This window comes from Saccopteryx leptura, chromosome 4 (genome assembly GCF_036850995.1).
Source record: "Saccopteryx leptura isolate mSacLep1 chromosome 4, mSacLep1_pri_phased_curated, whole genome shotgun sequence".
Lineage (NCBI taxonomy): Eukaryota > Metazoa > Chordata > Mammalia > Chiroptera > Emballonuridae > Saccopteryx > Saccopteryx leptura.
In genome coordinates this window covers 32,904,812-32,923,943 of record NC_089506.1, presented here as the reverse complement: position 1 = coordinate 32,923,943, position 19,132 = coordinate 32,904,812, and the positions used below count along the sequence as shown (strand labels likewise).

At 51.5% G+C, this 19,132-nt stretch overlaps 1 protein-coding gene across 1 annotated transcript in view; it reads left to right on the top strand.

The window, feature by feature from the left end:
* ANK1 (ankyrin 1) overlaps positions 1 to 19,132 on the top strand; it is a 225,514-nt gene that overhangs the window by 100,508 nt on the left and 105,874 nt on the right. Inside the window, exon 2 of the mRNA XM_066380407.1 lies at positions 15,668 to 15,769. Coding sequence (XP_066236504.1) covers positions 15,668 to 15,769 — 102 coding nt within the window. The remainder of the gene's footprint in view (positions 1 to 15,667; positions 15,770 to 19,132) is intronic.

Sequence of the window (19,132 nt, the reverse complement as noted above, 5' to 3'; positions counted from 1 at the left end):
AAAATAATCCTGTTCCTCTGCTGACTTGCCACTCCCCTCCCTTCTCTCCAGCACACGGACAGGATTCTGGGGTGCCAGGCACAGAGACCACTGGGGGCTCAGGCTTTGCTTGGCTCCTCCTGTTGGCAAAGTCTTGGCTGTAGAGCGGTGTTGGGGGACAGCAGAGGTTGGGGGTAGGGGGTTGGGGGAGTGGGTCCAGAGCATATGGCAGAAATGAGAAAAGAGGGAAATGAGAGCTCTATTTAAGAAGCACATAGCCTGACCAGGCGGTGGCGCAGTGGATAGAACGTCAGACTGGGATGCAGAGGACCCAGGTTCGAAACCCCAAGATCGCCAGCTTGAACACGGGCTCATCTGGTTTGAACAAGGCTTGAGCCCAAGGTCACTGGCTTGAGCAAGGGGTCACTTGGTCTGCTGTATTCCCCCCCCCTCGCCCCCCATCAAGGTACATATGAGAAAGCAATCAATGAGAAACTAAGGTGCCGCAACAAAGAATTGATGCTTCTCATCTCTCGCCCTTCCTGTCTGTCTGTCCCTCTCTCTGTCTCTGTCTCTCTCTCTGGCTCTGTTACCAAAGGAAAAAAAAAAAAAAAGCACATAGATTTTTGACAATGGGAGTGGGGGCTATAAAAAACCAAAATTTCAATACTGACAAATTGACCCAGAGGGCAAAACCATTTTCCAACTCAAGGACGTGGGAGGAATGAGATTCCACCGAGGTCGTGTCAGAGTGGGCCTGCACCTAAAGAGATGCCTATGGAAAGACAGTCAGTATCTGGTCCAGGAATAAGGGGAACCCTGTGAGTATGTGACGAGAAAATCCGAGGCTCAGCTGCACTCGCTCCCACCTCCCCCGCAGTGATCTCGGGTTTAATGTTGGCCCTCTCTGGAATCCATGTCACACCTTTCTCATGGGTTTAAAAATAGACTTCAGGCTGGCCAACCCTCTTAAAAGGAACATGCTAGAGATCGTGCCAGCACTGTGGGACCTGACACCGGCTCTGATCACCTCCCTAAATAGACCCGCACTTGGGATCCCTCCCCTGGCGAGGCGGGGCGCCCTAATTGCCCCTGGGAGCTCACTACACAAAGTGGGGTAAAAAAACAACCAAGACTCTCATTTTTCCTCTTCCTTTTTTCTCTCACCACTGAAAAAGTTAAAAAGGAATCACAAGGTTGGAAGGGAGTCACACTAGATTTATTAGTCCACTCAACATAACAGCTGTAGTGTATGTTCTATAAAGTTCTAAGTAACCGGGGAGGGGCCTGGTGTAAGAGATGTCTCTAAGAGGAATAACATTTTCCCAGCAGCCATGCTCTTGATGGTTTCCCAGCAGCCATGCTCTTGATGCCCAGGGTGGTGGATGGCGGGCTCCCAGGGTGATAACCTAGCCTGCCTTTCTCGGTAAAGGGTGGAGTTCCTGGTACCCACCCACCCTTATCGGCTGTGCACAGAGACTCTATGAGCTGGGGCCACTCCCTTTGTGGGTGAGGGGCAGGACCGATAGAAGAATGGTGGAGAGCAGAGCTGTACTTGTCAGCAGACCACAACCCAGCATTCCTGCGAGAGGAGCTGTCAGACTCGGGCTCCGGAGCAGGGCTTCGGCTGTACATGTAACTGGAGAATTGTTTTCTCACTGCAGAGAAAGTAGAAATTGAAAATGGTGCCATTATAAACCCAAGAAGTCTAGTTGCTACAGCAAAGCACTGGGGATTCTTGTGGTCTTGTCTTTAGATGGGGTTGTTTGACTTCGGATAAGCAGTGACTAGGCCCCAATTTTCCAGGGTAGAAACAAGATCAGTACCACCCTATACATCTAGGAAGTCAGGGGTGGAGAGGTGTTAACCTTTGACAAATGCTTTGGTTGAAAAGAAAGAAGGAAAAAAATAAAAAGTAATAAAAAATAATAAAAAAAAAGAAAGAAGGGAGGTGAAGGAGGAAAAAAGCGTGTCCAGTGTCATTTATCGAGTACCTACTACGTGCTTGAAATGGTTCTAGGCATTTTTACATTATTCTCACAACACCTGGAGAGATGGGCCAAGTTATTCTCATTCTAATGATAAGGAAATCAATGCTCAGAAATGTAATTTCCCTTATTACAAGTCATGCAGCTCAACTGCAGTGGGTTTACGAACCTCGAGTAATTTATGGCTGCCCAAAGAAAGCAATAGCGCTGCTGTTACTAAGTTGGTTCCAAGTCTGGGTAGATTCCAAAGCAGGTTAAAGGAGGAGCACCAGGAAGGGCTCCCCGTCCTCCTGTGAACTGTAGGGGAGGGTGGTCCTCGCTGCCCAGGGCGTGAAGTGCCAGGAGGCCCCTCTCTGGAACCCGGGGGTCTGCCCTGAACCTCACCCTGATGCTCCCTTAGCGAGGAGCCAGCTGTGTCCGGCTGGACACCACCGCCAGCTGCCTGTTCCTGCTCTCCTGAATCGGCCCGGCAGGCCGAGTCATCTGAGCTCCCATGTACCTGGGATTCTTTGCTTCAGGCTTTTGAGCAAAAAGAGTTTCCCCAGTATCTGGAAGAGCTAAAGATTCACAAGGGGGTTCACAGCAGGGGGCCCATAAACTGTCCTAGGCTCCCACTCTAGCCAAGGGTGTTACGAGTTGCACAGTGACTTTCTGCCCTTTTCACCCTGCACTGTAAAATATTTAGCAAGGTTGAAAAACACCTGTGGACACCATGAACCTGTGGGATGGAATGAGTGGTCTGGCATTCTCACTGAGAGCCCCTAGGTTTTTCTTTAGCCCACCAATCCTTTTCTGTTCCTCTGCTTCAGTTTTTTGTTTTTTTTTGTATTTTTTTGTATTTTTCTGAAGCTGGAAACGGGGAGAGACAGTCAGACAGACTCCCGCATGCGCCCGACCGGGATCCACCCGGCACGCCCACCAGGGGCGACGCTCTGCCCACCAGGGGGCGATGCTCTGCCCCTCCGGGGCGTCACTCTGCCGGGACCAGAGCCACTCTGGCGCCTGGGGCAGAGGCCAAGGAGCCATCCCCAGCGCCTGGGCCATCTTTGCTCCAATGGAGCTTTGGCTGTGGGAGGGGAAGAGAGAGACAGAGAGGAAGGGGGGGGGGTGGAGAAGCAAATGGGTGCTTCTCCTGTGTGCCCTGGCCAGGAATCGAACCCGGGTCCCCCGCATGCCAGGCCGACGCTCTACCACTGAGCCAACCGGCCAGGGCCCCTCTGCTCAGTTTTAGTGACTCTCACTGCAGATCTGCTGGGCACACTAAATACTGGCAATAAAAAGGGCAGCCTTGGCCTGACTAGGCGGTGGTACAGTGGATAGAGCGTCAGACTGGAATGCAGAGGACCCAGGTTCAAGACTCCGAGGTCTCCAGCTTGAGCGCGGGCTCGTCTGGTTTGAGCAAAAAGCTCACCAGCTTGGACCCAAGGTTGCTGCCTTGAGCAAGGGATTACTCGGTCTGCTGAAGGCCCGCGGTCAAGACACATATGAGAAAGCAATCAATGAACAACTAAGGTGTCACAACAAAAAACTGATGATTGATGCTTCTCATCTCTCTCCGTTCCTGTCTGTCTGTCCCTATCTATCCCTCTCTCTGACTCTCTCTCTGTCTCTGTAAAAATAAATAAATAAAACCTCTGACTTAATAAAAAAGGGCAGCCTTGAATTATGAAGAAAAATAGGAAACAGGCAAGGGACAGCATGATTATTTATTGTCTAAGAGTGTGGCAGGTATGGAGGGTTGAGGAGGGACAGTTAATTAACAGGGGGAAAAAAAAAACAATGGCTCATCTTTCTGAATCCTTAGAACCCAAAGAGAGCCCTACAAGTAGATTTTTCATTCTGTGCTTTTATCTACCACAACCAATGGTGAATTATCTCTTTCTGCTAGCCTGAAGGATCCCCCTCAAAGATTCAGCCCTTTCTGAATAATGAGTGCTATCAAGTCACATCTCTCACAGCTGGAAAGTTCTGGCTCATTTAAATCTTCTCTGCATCAACTTAACCCTCTGACTTACAATTTCCTTATAGGTAATGAAAACGCTGGGTATGTTGTCTTCAAACATCAGGCAGCAAGCATTTATTTGGCAGCACCACCCAGCTCTAGGCTAATCACACAGGAAGCAAGCGGAGAAAGAGAAGGGGAAGGATTGGGCATACTGAACATTTGAACCAAGTTGTCTGTGCCTTTGAGAAACGTATAATTGAATCACGGAGACCAGGCTACCACCCCTGAGAAAGGGCACCATATAGTTAGCCCCATGCTGGGTCCAGGCTGTAGTGCTGGAGGTTACATCTTGAGAGTTTGTTCGGAGGTTCTAGCAGGGGAGCGCAGCTACTCGCATACCCTTGACCAAAGAACGATCCTCACCTCTATCGGGGAAGGTTATTCTCTTTGACAGAGCACACAGCTTTGGGAGGGACACATATGGAGCAGTGAGGGAGGAGGGGACTCCCGCCTAGCCAGCCAGATCAGCCGAATCAACCCTGGTGATCAATGGGGGGACAGCTGTCACAGCCAGATCGCCCTCACATCTAGAGGTTACATTTTAAGGGCTATCCTTTAGTCTTCTTTTGTGTGCCTGTCATCTCAGTTCCTTTAACCTGACTAAGCAAAATGTCTCTAATTGTTTTCTTTCTTCTCTTAAGGCTTGCCTGACTCTTTGTATGTCTAAGTTGCAAGCTTTAGCCCTAATCAAGTTATAGCTAATGTCAAAAATTCCTTAAGGTACAGCATAGGGAAGATAGGCAATAATATTGTAATAACTGTATGATGCCAGGCGGGCGCTAGACTTGTCAGGGGATCGCTTCATGAAGTATGTAGATGTCTAAGCACTGTACAACTGACACTAATATAAAATAATACTGGGTGGCAACTGTAATTGAAAGTTAAAAAACAGAGAAAAAGAGATAAAGCAAGCACAATTAAAGCTGTCATCTCGACAGTTTGTAACATTAAGACCATTAAAAAGACTTCATCAGTAAAAGAAAAAAGAAATCTTGGCAGCCCCGAGTGTTCAAGGTAGTGTCAAAGGTGCTCTGATACTACCCCAGCACCTTTCCCCTTACTCTCATAGCGCTACGGATTGTATTCAGCTGTTGGCCCAGTATGACTATCTCTTCTTTCTTTGTGATTGTATATAACCCATAGCGTTGTATGATATAAAGACCACTGGGTTGGCCCTGGCCGGTTGGCTCAGTGGTAGAGTGTCGGCCTGGCGTGCAGAAGTCCCAGGTTCGATTCCTGGCCAGGGCACACAGGAGAAGCGCCCATCTGCCTCTCCACCCCTCCCCCTTTCCTTTTTCTCTGTCTCTCTCTTTCCCTCCCGCAGCGAGGCTCCATTGGAGCAAAGATGGCCCGGGCGCTGGGGATGGCTCCTTGGCCTCTGCCCCAGGCGCTAGAATGGCTCTGGTCGTGACAGAGCGACGCCCCGGAGGGGCAGAGCATCGCCCCCTGGTGGGCAGAGCGTTGCCCCTGGTGGGCGTGCCGGGTGGATCCCGGTCGGGCGCATGTGGGAGTCTGTCTGACTGTCTCTCCCCATTTCCAGCTTCAGAAAAATACAAAAAAAAAAAAAAAACCCACTGGGTTTAGGAGTTGTTGGAGTTGTAAGATCTGGGTACTGATTTTAGACTGGGAATTTTTTGCTATTTAACTTTGAACATTTCACTTTACTTGCAAGATCTCAGTTTATCTTACCTTTAAAACAGATATTCTCAAAACTCAATAAAAGGAAAATAGAACAAGCAACTCAATTAAAAAATGGGCAAGAGATTCGAACAGATGCATCACCCTCCAAAAAAGACCCCAAGTATATATGTGGATGGCAAGTAAGGCCCTGAAAAGATGTTTAACATCATTAGTTCTTAGGGAAATGCAAATGAAAACCACACTGAAATACCAGTACACATCTATTAGAATGTCTAAATTAAGACTGACCATACCAAGTGTTGACAAAGACGTGGACCAGCTGGCAGGAGGGAGGGACTACGAAGGGGCAAGTGGAAACTTTCGGAGGTTCATTATCTCGATTGTAGTGATAGTTTTATGGGGGCATACATCATATCAAAATTAACCAAATTATATGTTTAAGTTTATAGTTTATAGTATGTCAATTATACCTCGTAGCTGTTAAAAAATAGGCTTTCAGTTCATTGAGGGAGTCAATCATATCAGTGTTGTGAAAGTATTGTATATATTATTCATCTTCTGTTTGAGTAGGGCGTTCTCTCTCTCTCTCTCTCTCTCTCTCTCTCAATATGAATGTTGGAGCAGTGCTTTAGAATCCCTTGAGATATTCCACTGGGCTATGCTCAGGGCTGTTCCAGGAACTATAGTTTAATAATTGAAGCTCTTGATGATAGAGGCTTGAGCAGATCTGAGAGGCAACTTTAAAAAGTGTGAGGCAAGAGACCTGTAGCATGACCTGTGTTTTAAAACCATGTGCGTGGGGAGAGAAGGGGCATCAGTGACTTCCTCCAGCCAGACACCCAGACACATCAGTGTGGGTGTTTTCCAGCCACCTGTCAGAGGTTGCCAGGCCTGAAATCCATCCTCTGGTAACACTGAGGGCCTTGGGCCTAGAGAATTCTGAAGCTGGTGTCTTCAAACTCCACTTTTTCCACCCATACGGGAGGGATTACTTGCACCGTCCACTTCAGATCACTCTTTTTGGCAACTTCCTGACCCTTTCTCTTGATCTTTATTTATCCCAATAATTTGGGACTTTCTTCCAATTGTGGAATGGCACCTCACTTTGGGAAACATTCTCAGCGTTTTCTCTGTCCTCCAGGGACATCCTCCCCATTATCTCTCCCTGGCCCTGAGCACATATCTGTTAGGAATCTTGGCACTGCTGTTCGCCAAAAGCCTTGGGGTCAGTTGGACCCTCTATTCATCAGTCATCTTGATCCTGACTTGTAGCCTCTCTGGGCTCAGTTTCCCTGTCCATGCAACCATCATAGCACTATCTACCTTCTGGGGTGGCTATGAGGGTTAAATGAAGTATGCACCATGTTCATCCCCTAAGGTGCTCAATGTGTTAATTCCTTGCCAGCACACAGCTCGGCTCTACCCCTAGTCAGGGCAGGAGGGGTGCAAAAACGGTATTTAATATGTGTCCAGACTGCTATTTGAAGAGAGCATGAAGCCAGGCTCATAGTACAGAACAGCCATGATTTGGTCAAGCAATATTGCCAGGAGCCCAGGTACACGCATTGCTTCTGCTGACCATTTCTCATGACTCAGTGTTGAACCTGCTCTTAACAGTTCCTGGTGTCACCCCCAAGACTTGGCCAACTCTGACTTCCTTTTGACGTCTGCCCCTGAAATGACCTCAGGTAAAGGTGAGGATGGTCTCAGAGCAGAAAACTGGGCTCTTCCTCCAGCCCTTGGTGATACTTAATTAACATCCGTGGACTTGAGGAATGAAGGAGACAGTAGTAACAGATGTGCGTCCTGCCTCTCTGTATTATTTCGCGTCTCCGCTCTCTGGCACAATCTGGAATAGGCTGATTAGCTGGGATCTCAGGACACGATGTAAGAGCTCAAAACATGCAAATTGGTTATGGGGCAGAAATAGACTTGCTGAGCTCACCCTGGCAGTTTGTGCAGGCTCCGGGGCCCATTCACTAGGGCGGCAGGAGGCAGGGCGGGAGCGCCATGCAGCTTGGAGCTCCTCACCTCCATTGGACGTGTGTGCCTCCCTTCTGCAGCGGCAGGACGCCGGCTCTCCGCCCAGGGCCCGCACCTGCAGCTCGGGCCGCACCCCACGCGCACCCTCCACGCAGCCCCTCCTCTGGGCTTGGCAGCAGGTGCCTTTCCTCCGGAGATCGCTTCGCATTAACTTTCTCATCTGACATAATAATGGAGAGAAAATGAAGAGATCCCATTAGCGGCTGGCTGGCTGGCTGGAGGGCGGGTGGGCGCGGAGTCCGCGCCGGTGCCTGAGCCGGAGCCGGGAGCCCGAGCCCGAGCCCGAACCCAGCGCTAGAAGCCTGTATTTTTAGCCAGATGCCGCGTAACTTGCTGGCGTTCCCCGCGCCGCCGAGCAGATAACGGGGGAGGGGGAGCAGGGAGCCGGGCTCGGATTGCAGCGCGGGTGCCGGACGATGGCAGCGAGACAGGGCAGGTCCCGTCCAGACCCTGTGGTGAGTGACGACCCGCCCGCGGCCGCCCGGCCAGGGAGCTCCGCGCGCCGGGGGCTGCCGTGAGGGGTTCGGGCCGCGGGGCTCTGGCTGCGGGCTCGGCGGCGCCAACTTTCGGGAGGGTGCGGGGACGCGCCCCGGGTGGCCGCCGAGGCTTCCGGCAGAATCCAGAGGAAAATTCCTTTGGCCTGGAGGCTGCCGCGGCGGAGGGGCTGGAGCTGGGAGGCGGCGGGGCGAGCGGCGCGCGCCGGGGCGCGGAGCTTCTGCACGGGTTCCCAGGGGGCACCCGGGACGCGCGGAGCCCTGGCCGAGGCCGCGTCCCCTCACCCCGGGAGGAGAGTCCCGCCGAGTGGTTTCTGCTGTGGGGCCTCACCGCTGCCCCTCACCGGAGCCCAGCTGGACGAGCGGGGATGCCACGGCCTTGGCCTTGGCCTTGGCCTTGGCCGGAGAAGGGGCCAACTCGTTCACGGCGTGCCTGACCCCTAAACCTTAGCAACACGGTGGCCCGGAGGTCTGTAGGTAGCGGGCAATGAATGGGGACGCCGGAAAGGCAGACCTGTTGTGTGCCCACGAGCCTAGTGCTTCCCCTGCACCGTGTCATCCTCCCAGCAAGCTGTGTACTATCCCCATTTCAGCAGCGGGGAAACTGAGGGTTGGGAACTTGTACCAGGCACAGCATCAAGTGGCAGAGCAGGGACTCGCAGCAGGTCTTCCCAGCCTCAAGGTTCACTCTGGCTTTTCCACCCGCTGCATCCCCAGCCTGTAAGGTGGATGCAGGAAGAGCACAGGAATGGACAGGGTTTGCCCCAGGCCTCACAGGTGTGCTGGCAGATAACAGAACCCAGGACTCGGGCGCACACACCATTTCCTCAACGACACCTTTAATGTGTTCATTTTGTCTCTGCCAATGGTCGTCTGATTGGAGTGCCTGCAGACAATTGGTAAAGCTTGAACAGTACAACTTCTGGATAGAGAAAGGAAAGAAACCTAATGAAAACACACACACACACACACACACACACACACACACACACACACACACACACGGTGTGGCCCCAGGTTCACTGCTGTTTCTCTGTAGTCAATGGGATAAAGGCAGAGCCACACAGGTGTGTGAGCTGGCTGGGGCTGGCTTCTCTGTGGGAGGCCTGCCGTGGGCTGGGGCGGGTACGGACACGAGAGTGTGGAGGAGCACTCAGATGTGCAGGGCAGCCCACAGCCACGCAGACAACTCCACACCTTGCGGTACAGGAATGCTACCCGCTGTGCGTAGTCTTCCGAATGTGCTGCAGTACCCGCAGGAAAAGGATCGAGAATCTCTTCCTGGGAATTCTGACAATGACTTAGTTAAAGAAGCTGCATTTTGCCCAAACGAGACCCTTTGGGAAAGAGATACTGCCTTATCTCTGTTACAGAAATTGACAATAGCTCAGTTGGCATCTATCTTTTGAGATAAGAATGTCACGCTAAAAGACTTTAAAAAAAATGAGTCATGATTTGTCCTGGGAAAACTTGGGCCATCTCAAGCCCCAGAGAAGGTGTGAGGAGGCCCTGGGTTTCTCGTACTCAGGCTTGAAACTAACTCTGCCTGGCTTCTGTGTTTCTGAAGCCTTCAGTGCTCCTGTGTGACAGGCACACTGACATTTAGCATGCTTCCGGCCTCTCCCTCCCGGGACACTGGAGCCCCCTCGGTGACTTCTGTATTGCTATATTCATGTCACCTCACCCAGGAAGTGCAAGTTTAATAATAGTCTGGGTGTCTCAGGTAACCGAGGGCTCACTTCTCTTTTCCTGAACAGCCCTGATGACCGCCTGAGTCCCAGGAGGAATTCCATTCCCTTCCTTTCCCCTCCACTCGCTTCCTCCTGAAGTGAGGACTGAAGACTGAAGTGGGCACAGCCTCTCGGCGCAGGCAAGAGGCTTCCTCCAGCCGGCGCTGGACTGGAGAGGAATCTTATGGGCACTAGAACATAACTGGCCCCTGAGACAGTACAGCCCCGGGGTTAAGGGAAAGATGCTGGAGGCAGGCTACCTAGATTTCAATGCTGGTCAGGCCGTGTGTTAGTTGTGTAACTTTGGACAAGTTACTTAATTTTATTATGACTCATTTACCTCTGTGCAAAGGAGACAATAAAACTAACTGCCTCTTGAAATTATTAGGGGGACCAAATGAATTAATTTAAGCAGAGTGCTTAAAACACAGGAAGAGCTTTATAAAACTTATTTTGGTATGGAAGGAAGTTCAGGGAAATCACATAGATTAACCACCAGCGCTGTGGCCCAGGGACACAACAAAATGTATGCACAGCAATTTTCTCACAGGTAACATTAGATTAAGATGAAGTTGAACAGGGAAAAGGGGCGAAGGCACAAACGAGCAGCCTTGGTGGGGTGCTCAGAGGGGCACAACTCCTCGGTGGGGCTACAGGATTTAGGGCTATTGTGGACTGATTTCCTGAACACAGGAGCAGGCTCCTTTTGGTCCCCTAGTCCCTGTCATGGAGAGGCCTTTCTGAGGCTGCCCTGCCTCCAAGGGGACGGTGGCGCTCAGAGAGGGCCAGGGACACCACTCCAATTTATCACAGCCCAGAGCAGAGATACTCTGGTTAATATTTTATTGTTGTTGTTGTCATTGGTGTCTTTCTGGTTAGTATTTACTCAGGTAAATAGTCTTAAAGGAATATATGGGATTCTTTTTGACTCTCTTTCTGCCCTATTGAATCATACAGACTGTTCCTAGAAGCCTCAGGAAATTGCACCTAGTCCTAGGACACGTCATTGAATTGGAGGTAACTGAATTAGATAGATGAGCAGTCTGGGCTCAGAAGAGCAGGATAGTGAGCATGGGTTTCACATTCTAATGAGGGCCATTTGCTCTGGAGCTTAACTATTCCCTGGCACCTCAGTGGGGCCAGTGAATGTTTGTAGAGTGAATCAGTGGGTGCATACATGCATGCACAAGTGATCCCCTATAACTGTGCCACTTTGCTTTTCAAATCATGAATGCAGGGACTGGTATTCTGATTTTTTATGTTCTGTCCCTTTGCCCTAGGACTTGAAATGGAGCCTCAGTAAATCTATTGTAGAATTAAACTGATGCACCATGAGAGTGACACCATTATCCACAGTTCACCTATAAGGTACCCTGACTTATGTCCTGCCCATTCCATGCCTTGAGAAGACCGGAACAGAGAATGAGAAAGTCTTAGCCCTGACACTTCACTTCTAACTATCTAGGTGGCTGGAGCCGGCCCCTTCATCAGTTTTATCATCAGCGAAAGGAAGGAAGGCCTGGGACGAGATGATTTCTTTTTTAGAGGCTTGTCTTGGCCTTCACTCGGGGCACAGGGGGCAGATCTGGGATCTGCCAGGACCCTGTCTCTGCCCTGGGTGAATTGTGTCGTAGGCAATGCGGCCCACCCCAGGCCCTGCGACCTGTCAGGGCTGTCCCGGCACCCTCCGGTTTGACATTGCTGGGAGTGCGCCTCAGGGCACAGGCCGCAGTTAGGGGGTCTTGGGCTGACTCCCTGACTGTTACCTAACTGCAGCATTGGGCGTGTTGCTAACCTCTCCAGACCTCAGTTTCGTCACCTCTAAAATGGTGATAATAACTATGCCTACCTCACTGGTTGTGATGAGGATGAAAAGATACTATGTTTTTAATACTCTTGCCTATTATAATTTCATGATTATGTCACACAAACTGCAGAAACTGTTTGACCCTTTTCAGCCTAGTCTAGACCAGGCTTCCCTTACCCTCTGTTCATCTGTCTGTCTGTCTGTTGTAAATACAGTATTCTCCTTCACTTCCTAGGTTCGGGGCTTTGGACAGGCAAACAATATCATTAATTGATACTGCATCTATTTTTACCCACAGTCCTCAGGTTTTAATCCCAAATCCTATTATTATATGGCAGAAGATAGTCTGGGTAGGTAGAGAAGGTGCAAGATATGTCTCTCTAACACTCTCATTCTTGGGGAATAATACAGTATTCTTTTGTAAGAGTTGGATATATATATATGTATACACACACACACACACACACACACACACACACACACACTACTTGACAGAATTTCTGAATCATTAGGCAGAAACAGATTTTTCTGAGGGACTAAACTTTCAGTCTGATTTCTCTGGGAATCCAACAGGTTGATCCTCATTTCTGAAACATTTCCTCCACCACAGATGCCTTGCTGAGGAACCGGGGGGCATTAGGTGACCTGTGTTTTGGACCAAGGGAAGTCTTGGCCTAGTAGATACTTCCTGCTTTGAAGGATTCAAGAGGTAGAAGATTTGGTCCCTGCCCCAGGAAGCAAACAATTTGGCTGGGGAGACAAGATGTGCATAAATCAAATAACTTGAGAAAAATGTATTTTAAATACATTTTAAAAATCAAAAAATAAAGCTTCCACTTCTACAGTTCAAAGTGGTAAATACGGAGTATCCCAGGACAACATCACAGAGGAGACAGGAGCTGGGTGCTCCTTGGAGAAAGCGGAGATTGGAATTAGCCAATGAGAGCGACAGCAGATGTTCAGGGTGTGGTCCTGGGGGCAGACTGAGATGGGGATGCCATGGTGGGGACGGGAGAGGAGAGGAAGGGGCCCGCCTGCAGTGTGGGGGCAAGAGGAGAGGAAGGGGCCCACCTGCAGTGTGGGGGCAAGAGGAGAGGAAGGGGCCCACCTGCAGTGTGGGGGCGGGGAGATCCAGATGTGCCCGTATTGGAGCAGGCCGACACAGAGCTTCCGGGAGGGGGTGGGGGAGGCAGAGAAAGGAAGCAGTTCTTCCGGAGCAGGACGGAGGCCCGAGATGGCCAGCGGGGAGGGCCGGGCCGCCCTCCCATGAAGGCAGTGTCTGTAAGGATGGGGAATCTTTTTCTGCCCCAAATGGACTGGTTACTTGGGAAAGGCATGAATCCCCGCTTTGGGGAGGAATGCTGAGATTGTCACCTGCAGATAACTGAGTCCGTCTTCCATGTTTAGGGCTAACCATCGTTAGCGTGTGTCTGACTTTCCTGTGGCTGCTGTCATGAATTACCACGAATTTAGTGGCTTAAGACAACAGAAATCCGGGTTCGATTCCTGGCCAGGGCACACAGGAGAAGCGCCCATTTGCTTCTCCACCCCTCCGCCGCGCCTTCCTCTCTGTCTCTCTCTTCCCCTCCCGCAGCCAAGGCTCCATTGGAGCAGAGATGGCCGGGGCGCTGGGGATGGCTCTGTGGCCTCTGCCTCAGGCGCTAGAGTGGCTCTGGTCGCAACATGGCGATGCCCAGGATGGGCAGAGCATCGCCCCCTGGTGGGCAGAGCATCGCCCCCTGGTGGGCAGAGCATCGCCCCCTGGTGGGCGTGCCGGGTGGATCCCGGTCGGGCGCATGCGGGAGTCTGTCTGTCTCTCCCCGTTTCCAGCTTAAGAAAAAAAAAAAATGTAAAAAAAAAAAAAAAAAAGACAACAGAAATCTATTCCCTCATGTCTGGAGGCCACAACACGTCTGAAATCAAGGGCTGGGCAGGGCAGTGCCCCTGGAGGCTCTCGGGAGGAAGCTGTTCTTTCCTTTCCGGCTAATGCCGGCTGCCGGCCTCCCTGGCTTGTAGCCGCATCACCCTGTCTCTGCCTCCGTCTTGACATTGCTCCTCTGTGTACCTTCTCCGCTGTCTTTTATAAGGATATTTACCATTGGATTTAGGGCCAACCTAGGTAATCTGGGGCGACCTTATATCAAGACACATGACTCAATTACATCTGCAAAAACTCTTTTTTCCAAAGAAGTGACACTCACAGGTTCCAGGGATTAGGGTGCAGACACATCTTCTGGTGGCCACCGTTCAGCCCAATACAACATGTTCTCCAAGGAGGGAGCGTGAGGGAAAGAGACAGAGTTCCCCCAAGGGCAGAAGAACCACGAGGCACGGATGGGTCGTCCGGTGGAACGGCATCCCACACTTCACCGAGGACCTGTCCTGGGACCACTCTCACCTGCCAAACTCTACCTGAGTAGGCACACACGCCAAGCATGGTGCTCAGCACTTGTGCTGGGGTGATAATTATAATAATATATGCTATTTCCTGTGAGGGTCACAGCGATGGTCTGAGGATGACCTTCGCTCCCTGGTGTCCTGATAAGGAAGGTGCCTGAGAACGCCGCTGTCAACGACACGCCGAGGAGCTGCGCTGAGCCGCCTCGCTCCGCTCTGCTCGCGTGCTCTCCCGCCGCACGTGTCTGCGTTCTTGCACTCTGTTTTATCATCTCCAGTGCCCACTCTCTCATTCATCCTCAGTACAAACAAATGTTTCTGGGGGCAGCATCTCAATAGGTTGGTGTAGGTGACTAAGCAACAACCATGAAACCCAAGTGCTTTACTCTCATTCAAGACGAGGGACACCTGCGAGTTAGGGCTCACACTAAGCTGGCGGCAGAGCAGGGAGGTGCAGGTCACTAATTTCAGAGCCGGAACACCTGCTTCGGAGTCCCGGCCAGCCTCTTACCTGCTGTGTGACCCTGCACCCGTCATTTCAGCTCCCTATGCCCCGTTCTCTCATCTGTAGAATGGAGACCCCAATAGTACTTACACTGAGTGTTTGTTTTGTATTTTTCTGAAGTGAGAAGCGGGAAGACAGAGAGGTAGACTCCCACATTTGCCCTGACAGGGATCCACTTGGTAAGCCCACTAGGGGGCGATGCTCTGCCTACCTGGGGTGTTGCTCTGTTGCAACCAGAGCCATTCTAACACCTGAGGCGGAGGTCATGGGGCCATCCTCAGAGCCTGGGCCAACTTTCTCCAATGGAGTGTTGGCTGCGGGAGGGGAAGAGACAGATAGAAGGGAGAGGGGGAAGGGTGGAGAAGCAGATGGGTGCTTCCCCTGTGTGCCCTGACCGGGAATTGAACCTGGGACTTCCACACACCAGGCCAATGCTCAACTGCTGAGCAACTGGCCAGCACCTTGAGTATCTTTAATGAGGATTAAATGTGTATCTGCATGTGTGTAAATATATATTATGTAGAAAGTGCTGATAATGGTTCTTAGTGCACAGTAAGTGCTATGTGCTGTTTACTTAACACACACACACACACACACACACACACACACACACACACAATAGCAGCAGAGAGCACGTGCCTGGTTCCTGCGGGGCTGCATCTGTGACTCACTGGGGCTGGGGCTATGTGAAATAGCTCCTTAGTAAGGACACAGGGCCCTTGAAAGCATCAGAACAGTATGACAAAGGCTGTGCTGAGCATTCAGCTTTGGAATGGAGTCCCCTCTCAAAAGCCGGTGCCTCCTGGGTCCTAGCCAAGACTGTTTGCTCATAAAAATACGAAAAGGAAGGGAGGCTGGGCCGGAAGGCAGCCTCGCGTTGCAGCCCCCAGGGCGGGCCGGCCAGGGCTCTAGGGCCCGCAGCACACTTGGGTTCCGTGGCGGGCAGTGGGGCACAGGAGCTGGAGGGTGCAAGGCTGCCGCCAGGACCTCGGCCCTTTTTCGCAGCCCCGGGCTGGAACGGGATCGTGAGGTCGTGACCACACAGAACACGCTCACAGCCTGCTCTCTCTCCTCACAGGCCGATGCTGCTACCAGCTTTCTCAGGGCAGCGAGGTCAGGTAACTTGGACAAAGCTTTGGATCACCTGCGGAATGGGGTAGACATTAACACCTGTAACCAGGTAAGTGAGCTGGGGACGGGCGTGTGGTCTCTGAAGAGTGGCTCTTGCCTCATGCCACTTCCTGAGGGTTTTAACCCGCTTCTATTAACCTTTTCCCAGTGGCCTCAAAAATCCTCACGGGCTCCTGCCTGCCGAGGGCCCTGACCTTGGCGTTCTCATCCCTGCCACGGCAAAGGGCCCTACCGAGAAGGGCTGATGCCTGAACAGTGTGGGCTGGCCCGGGCGCCACCCCCTGCCGCCTCTTCCCTTAGAAGTTGCCACTGGTCCCTGCTGTGGTCTTCGAATACGTGGCCTTTGAAAGTGGGCAGGAGGAAGGGCTCTGAAGGATGTGTGTCAGGGCTGACATTAAATCTCCTTTGTCGGTCAGCAGCCTTTGAGGATTCTCTGCAGGCGGAGAGGAAAATAGTGATGAGGACTTGCTCACAGGGTGTTGACAAAGGCGAGTCTGGCTCAGGTTGAGAACCAGCGTGGCTTTAACGGCTTCTCTGGGGGTTTCTGCGGCTCCATCACAGGGGCTTGGTTTCTGGGGTGGGTGGTGGGGAGACTGAATGTATGCGGGACTGAGCGGAGGGCGGAGTCATAAGGAAGATCTAGGAATTGGCTGAATAGAGAGGAAATCACCCCTTAGAAAGAGAACGGGGTGTGGCTTGGGCTGTGGATTGGATGACTTTTGTTTGTTTTTGCCAGTTGATTGAGGTGTTCAAATGCACGTGCTAATTCAGTTCTAATTTAGAATAAATTTACTATTTGTGACTTTATTTTTACCATTTTAACCATTTAAAAATATTTCAGCCCTGGCCGGTTGGCTCAGTAGTAGAGCGTCGGCCTGGTGTGCAGAAGTCCCGGGTTCGATTCCCGGCCAGGGCACACAGGAGAAGCGCCCATCTGCTTCTCCACCCTTCCCCCTCTCCTTCCTCTTTGTCTCTCTCTTCCCCTCCCGCAGCCAAGGCTCCATTGGAGCAAAGATGGCCCGGGCACTGGGGATGGCTCCTTGGCCTCTGCCCCAGGCGCTAGAGTGGCTCTGGTCGCAACAGAGCGACGCCCCAGAGGGGCAGAGCATTGCCCCCTGGTGGGCAGAGCGTCACCCCCTGGTGGGCATGCTGGGTGGATCCCGGTCGGGCGCATGCGGGAGTCTGTCTGACTGTCTCTCCCCGTTTCCAGCTTCAGAAAAATACAAAAAAAAATATTTTAAATTGTGGTGAAATACAACATAGAATTTACCAGCTTAACCATTTGTAAGTGTACAGTTCAGTGGCATTAAGTACATTGATATAGTGGTACAGCCATCACCACCATCCATCCACAGAACTCTTTTCATCTTGCAAAACTGAACCTCTGCACCCATGGAGCGATAGTGCCCCACCCCGGCCTCCCCCCCGCCCCCAGCCACCATTCTACTTTCTGTCTACAAATCTGACCACTCTAAGTGCCTCATATAAATGGAAATCCTTTTGCAGCTGGCTTATTGCACATAGCACAAGGTTCATCCTTGTGGCTGTGGGCTGGGTGGGTGACTTTTACAGACCAGAGGAGGCAAATTCCCAGAATGCAGGTTCACTTTTCCATGGCGGTGCGCCTCTGTCCCCCGGTCCCCTCCATCCTGCTTAAAAAACAAAATACCACTTGCTGTCCCTCCTAGGGCCAAGACCCCATTTGGATTCAGTTGGTAGTCTGTGGAGTAAATTCACAGCTGAAAGATCAGAGGGCATGGAGCAGGTGGTGTGTGATAAGAAACAGAAGTAGGTGTGTGATATGAGGCGGACGCCCGGGCAGGGAACTTCAGAGGGGAGGTGGAGCATGTAGACTGGACTTCAGGGACTTCAGCTCACAAACCGGATGACAGGCAAGCCCTCCACCTCTTCTTTCGTCCCTCTGACAAATATAGCAACAAGGAACTATCTCACCAAACAGGCAGAGCTGAAGGTTGGCCTTTGGGTAGCAGATTGAAACTCTGAACCCTTTCCTCCGTGGGAAGAGGCAGTAGGAGCCCAATATGTGTGCAGAGTGAGCATCCTGGAGTGGCTCAGGAGAGGGGGCCAGGGTGGGTCATGTGTGTGTCCCCCCACCCCCACCCCCGTCCGGTTCCCCCACCAGGTGAGAGGATTGTTCTCGCTGCCGCGGGGATGCCTTCCTGGTGAGAGAGGCCGGTGCTGAGCCTTCCTTTGTTTGGCCCTTTGTTCGGCCGAGACTGCAGAAGTCCAGGTGGTGTCTCTCCGCAGTGCAGTTTCCGGTTGGGGAGCACAGGCCTCCAGAGGCCTTCCAGGGGTTAAGGTGCCAGCTCTCAAAGGAATCGTTTAGCAGAAACGGGGACAACTGAACGCTCATAACCCTTGAGCCAGGGCTCATTTTCGGTGTGAAACTGGAAGATTTTGATGACAGGGAACAGCTTTGTCCTGATTGCCTTCCTGTCTCCGAGGGCCTGGGTGTAACTGGCTTGTCCCTCTGTCGTCTCTCCTCAGAGCACTTCCTGGGTTCATCTGAGGGCGCCGAGCAGAGCAGGCAACCAGGCATTCTTTGCACTTTATTAACACCATTTCCAATCGATCTGCGGGCACAGTGCCAGAGACAGGTCGTGCTCAGCCCTGCTGGAGACTGAGGGGTGGCTCCGACCTCAGCCTGGAGGCCGCAGGCCTGGCTGAGACCAGCCTCCTTCTTTCAAAGAGCAAACTGCTGCTAGCAAGGCAGGGACCGTCCGAGGGCAGTGAGGGCCGTGATTTGCTGAGTGCACAGCCCCGGGCTGCTGGGTTAGCCAGGCTCCCCCGTTCTCAGGCCCGTTGGTCTCTGCTCCTCATTCTGTGACTGTGTGGGGGCAGGGAGATGCAGATAGGCTGCCACCGTTACCGGAGCCTCATTCTGGTTTTATGGGGCATTACGGCTTTTGTTCCTGAGTGGAAAGTATGGGTAGTGCTGAACTTCTGCCCTCATTAAACACATTAGTGCACCCTTCGGGGCAATACTGCTGCTTGATAATGTTCACAGGGCTAGCTTCCTAATGGCACTAGAGCCTTCTTCTCTTTAAAAACATCCATTCTTTGTTTTGAGAAGATAAAACAGCCTCTTGTCCTGGGGTCATGACTTGAGAATGTGTTTTGACTTGAATCTTTTGAGCTGGTGGACTGTGATAGCAGTAACACAGCAAATACTGATCCTTATATAAGCAACACACTTTAAGATAGTATGTTTTGTGGAAAGACTGCACTGCTTGCCATAACTGGAAGTAATTACTCTAAGTAGTGTGAAAAGAGGGACTCGGCTTATACAAGAGATATCTGAATATTCAGGGCAGTTTCCTTATTGCATAGATTGTATCTACTCCTTTTTATCATCACCATCATTATATATTTAGAGAAAAGAACTCACACA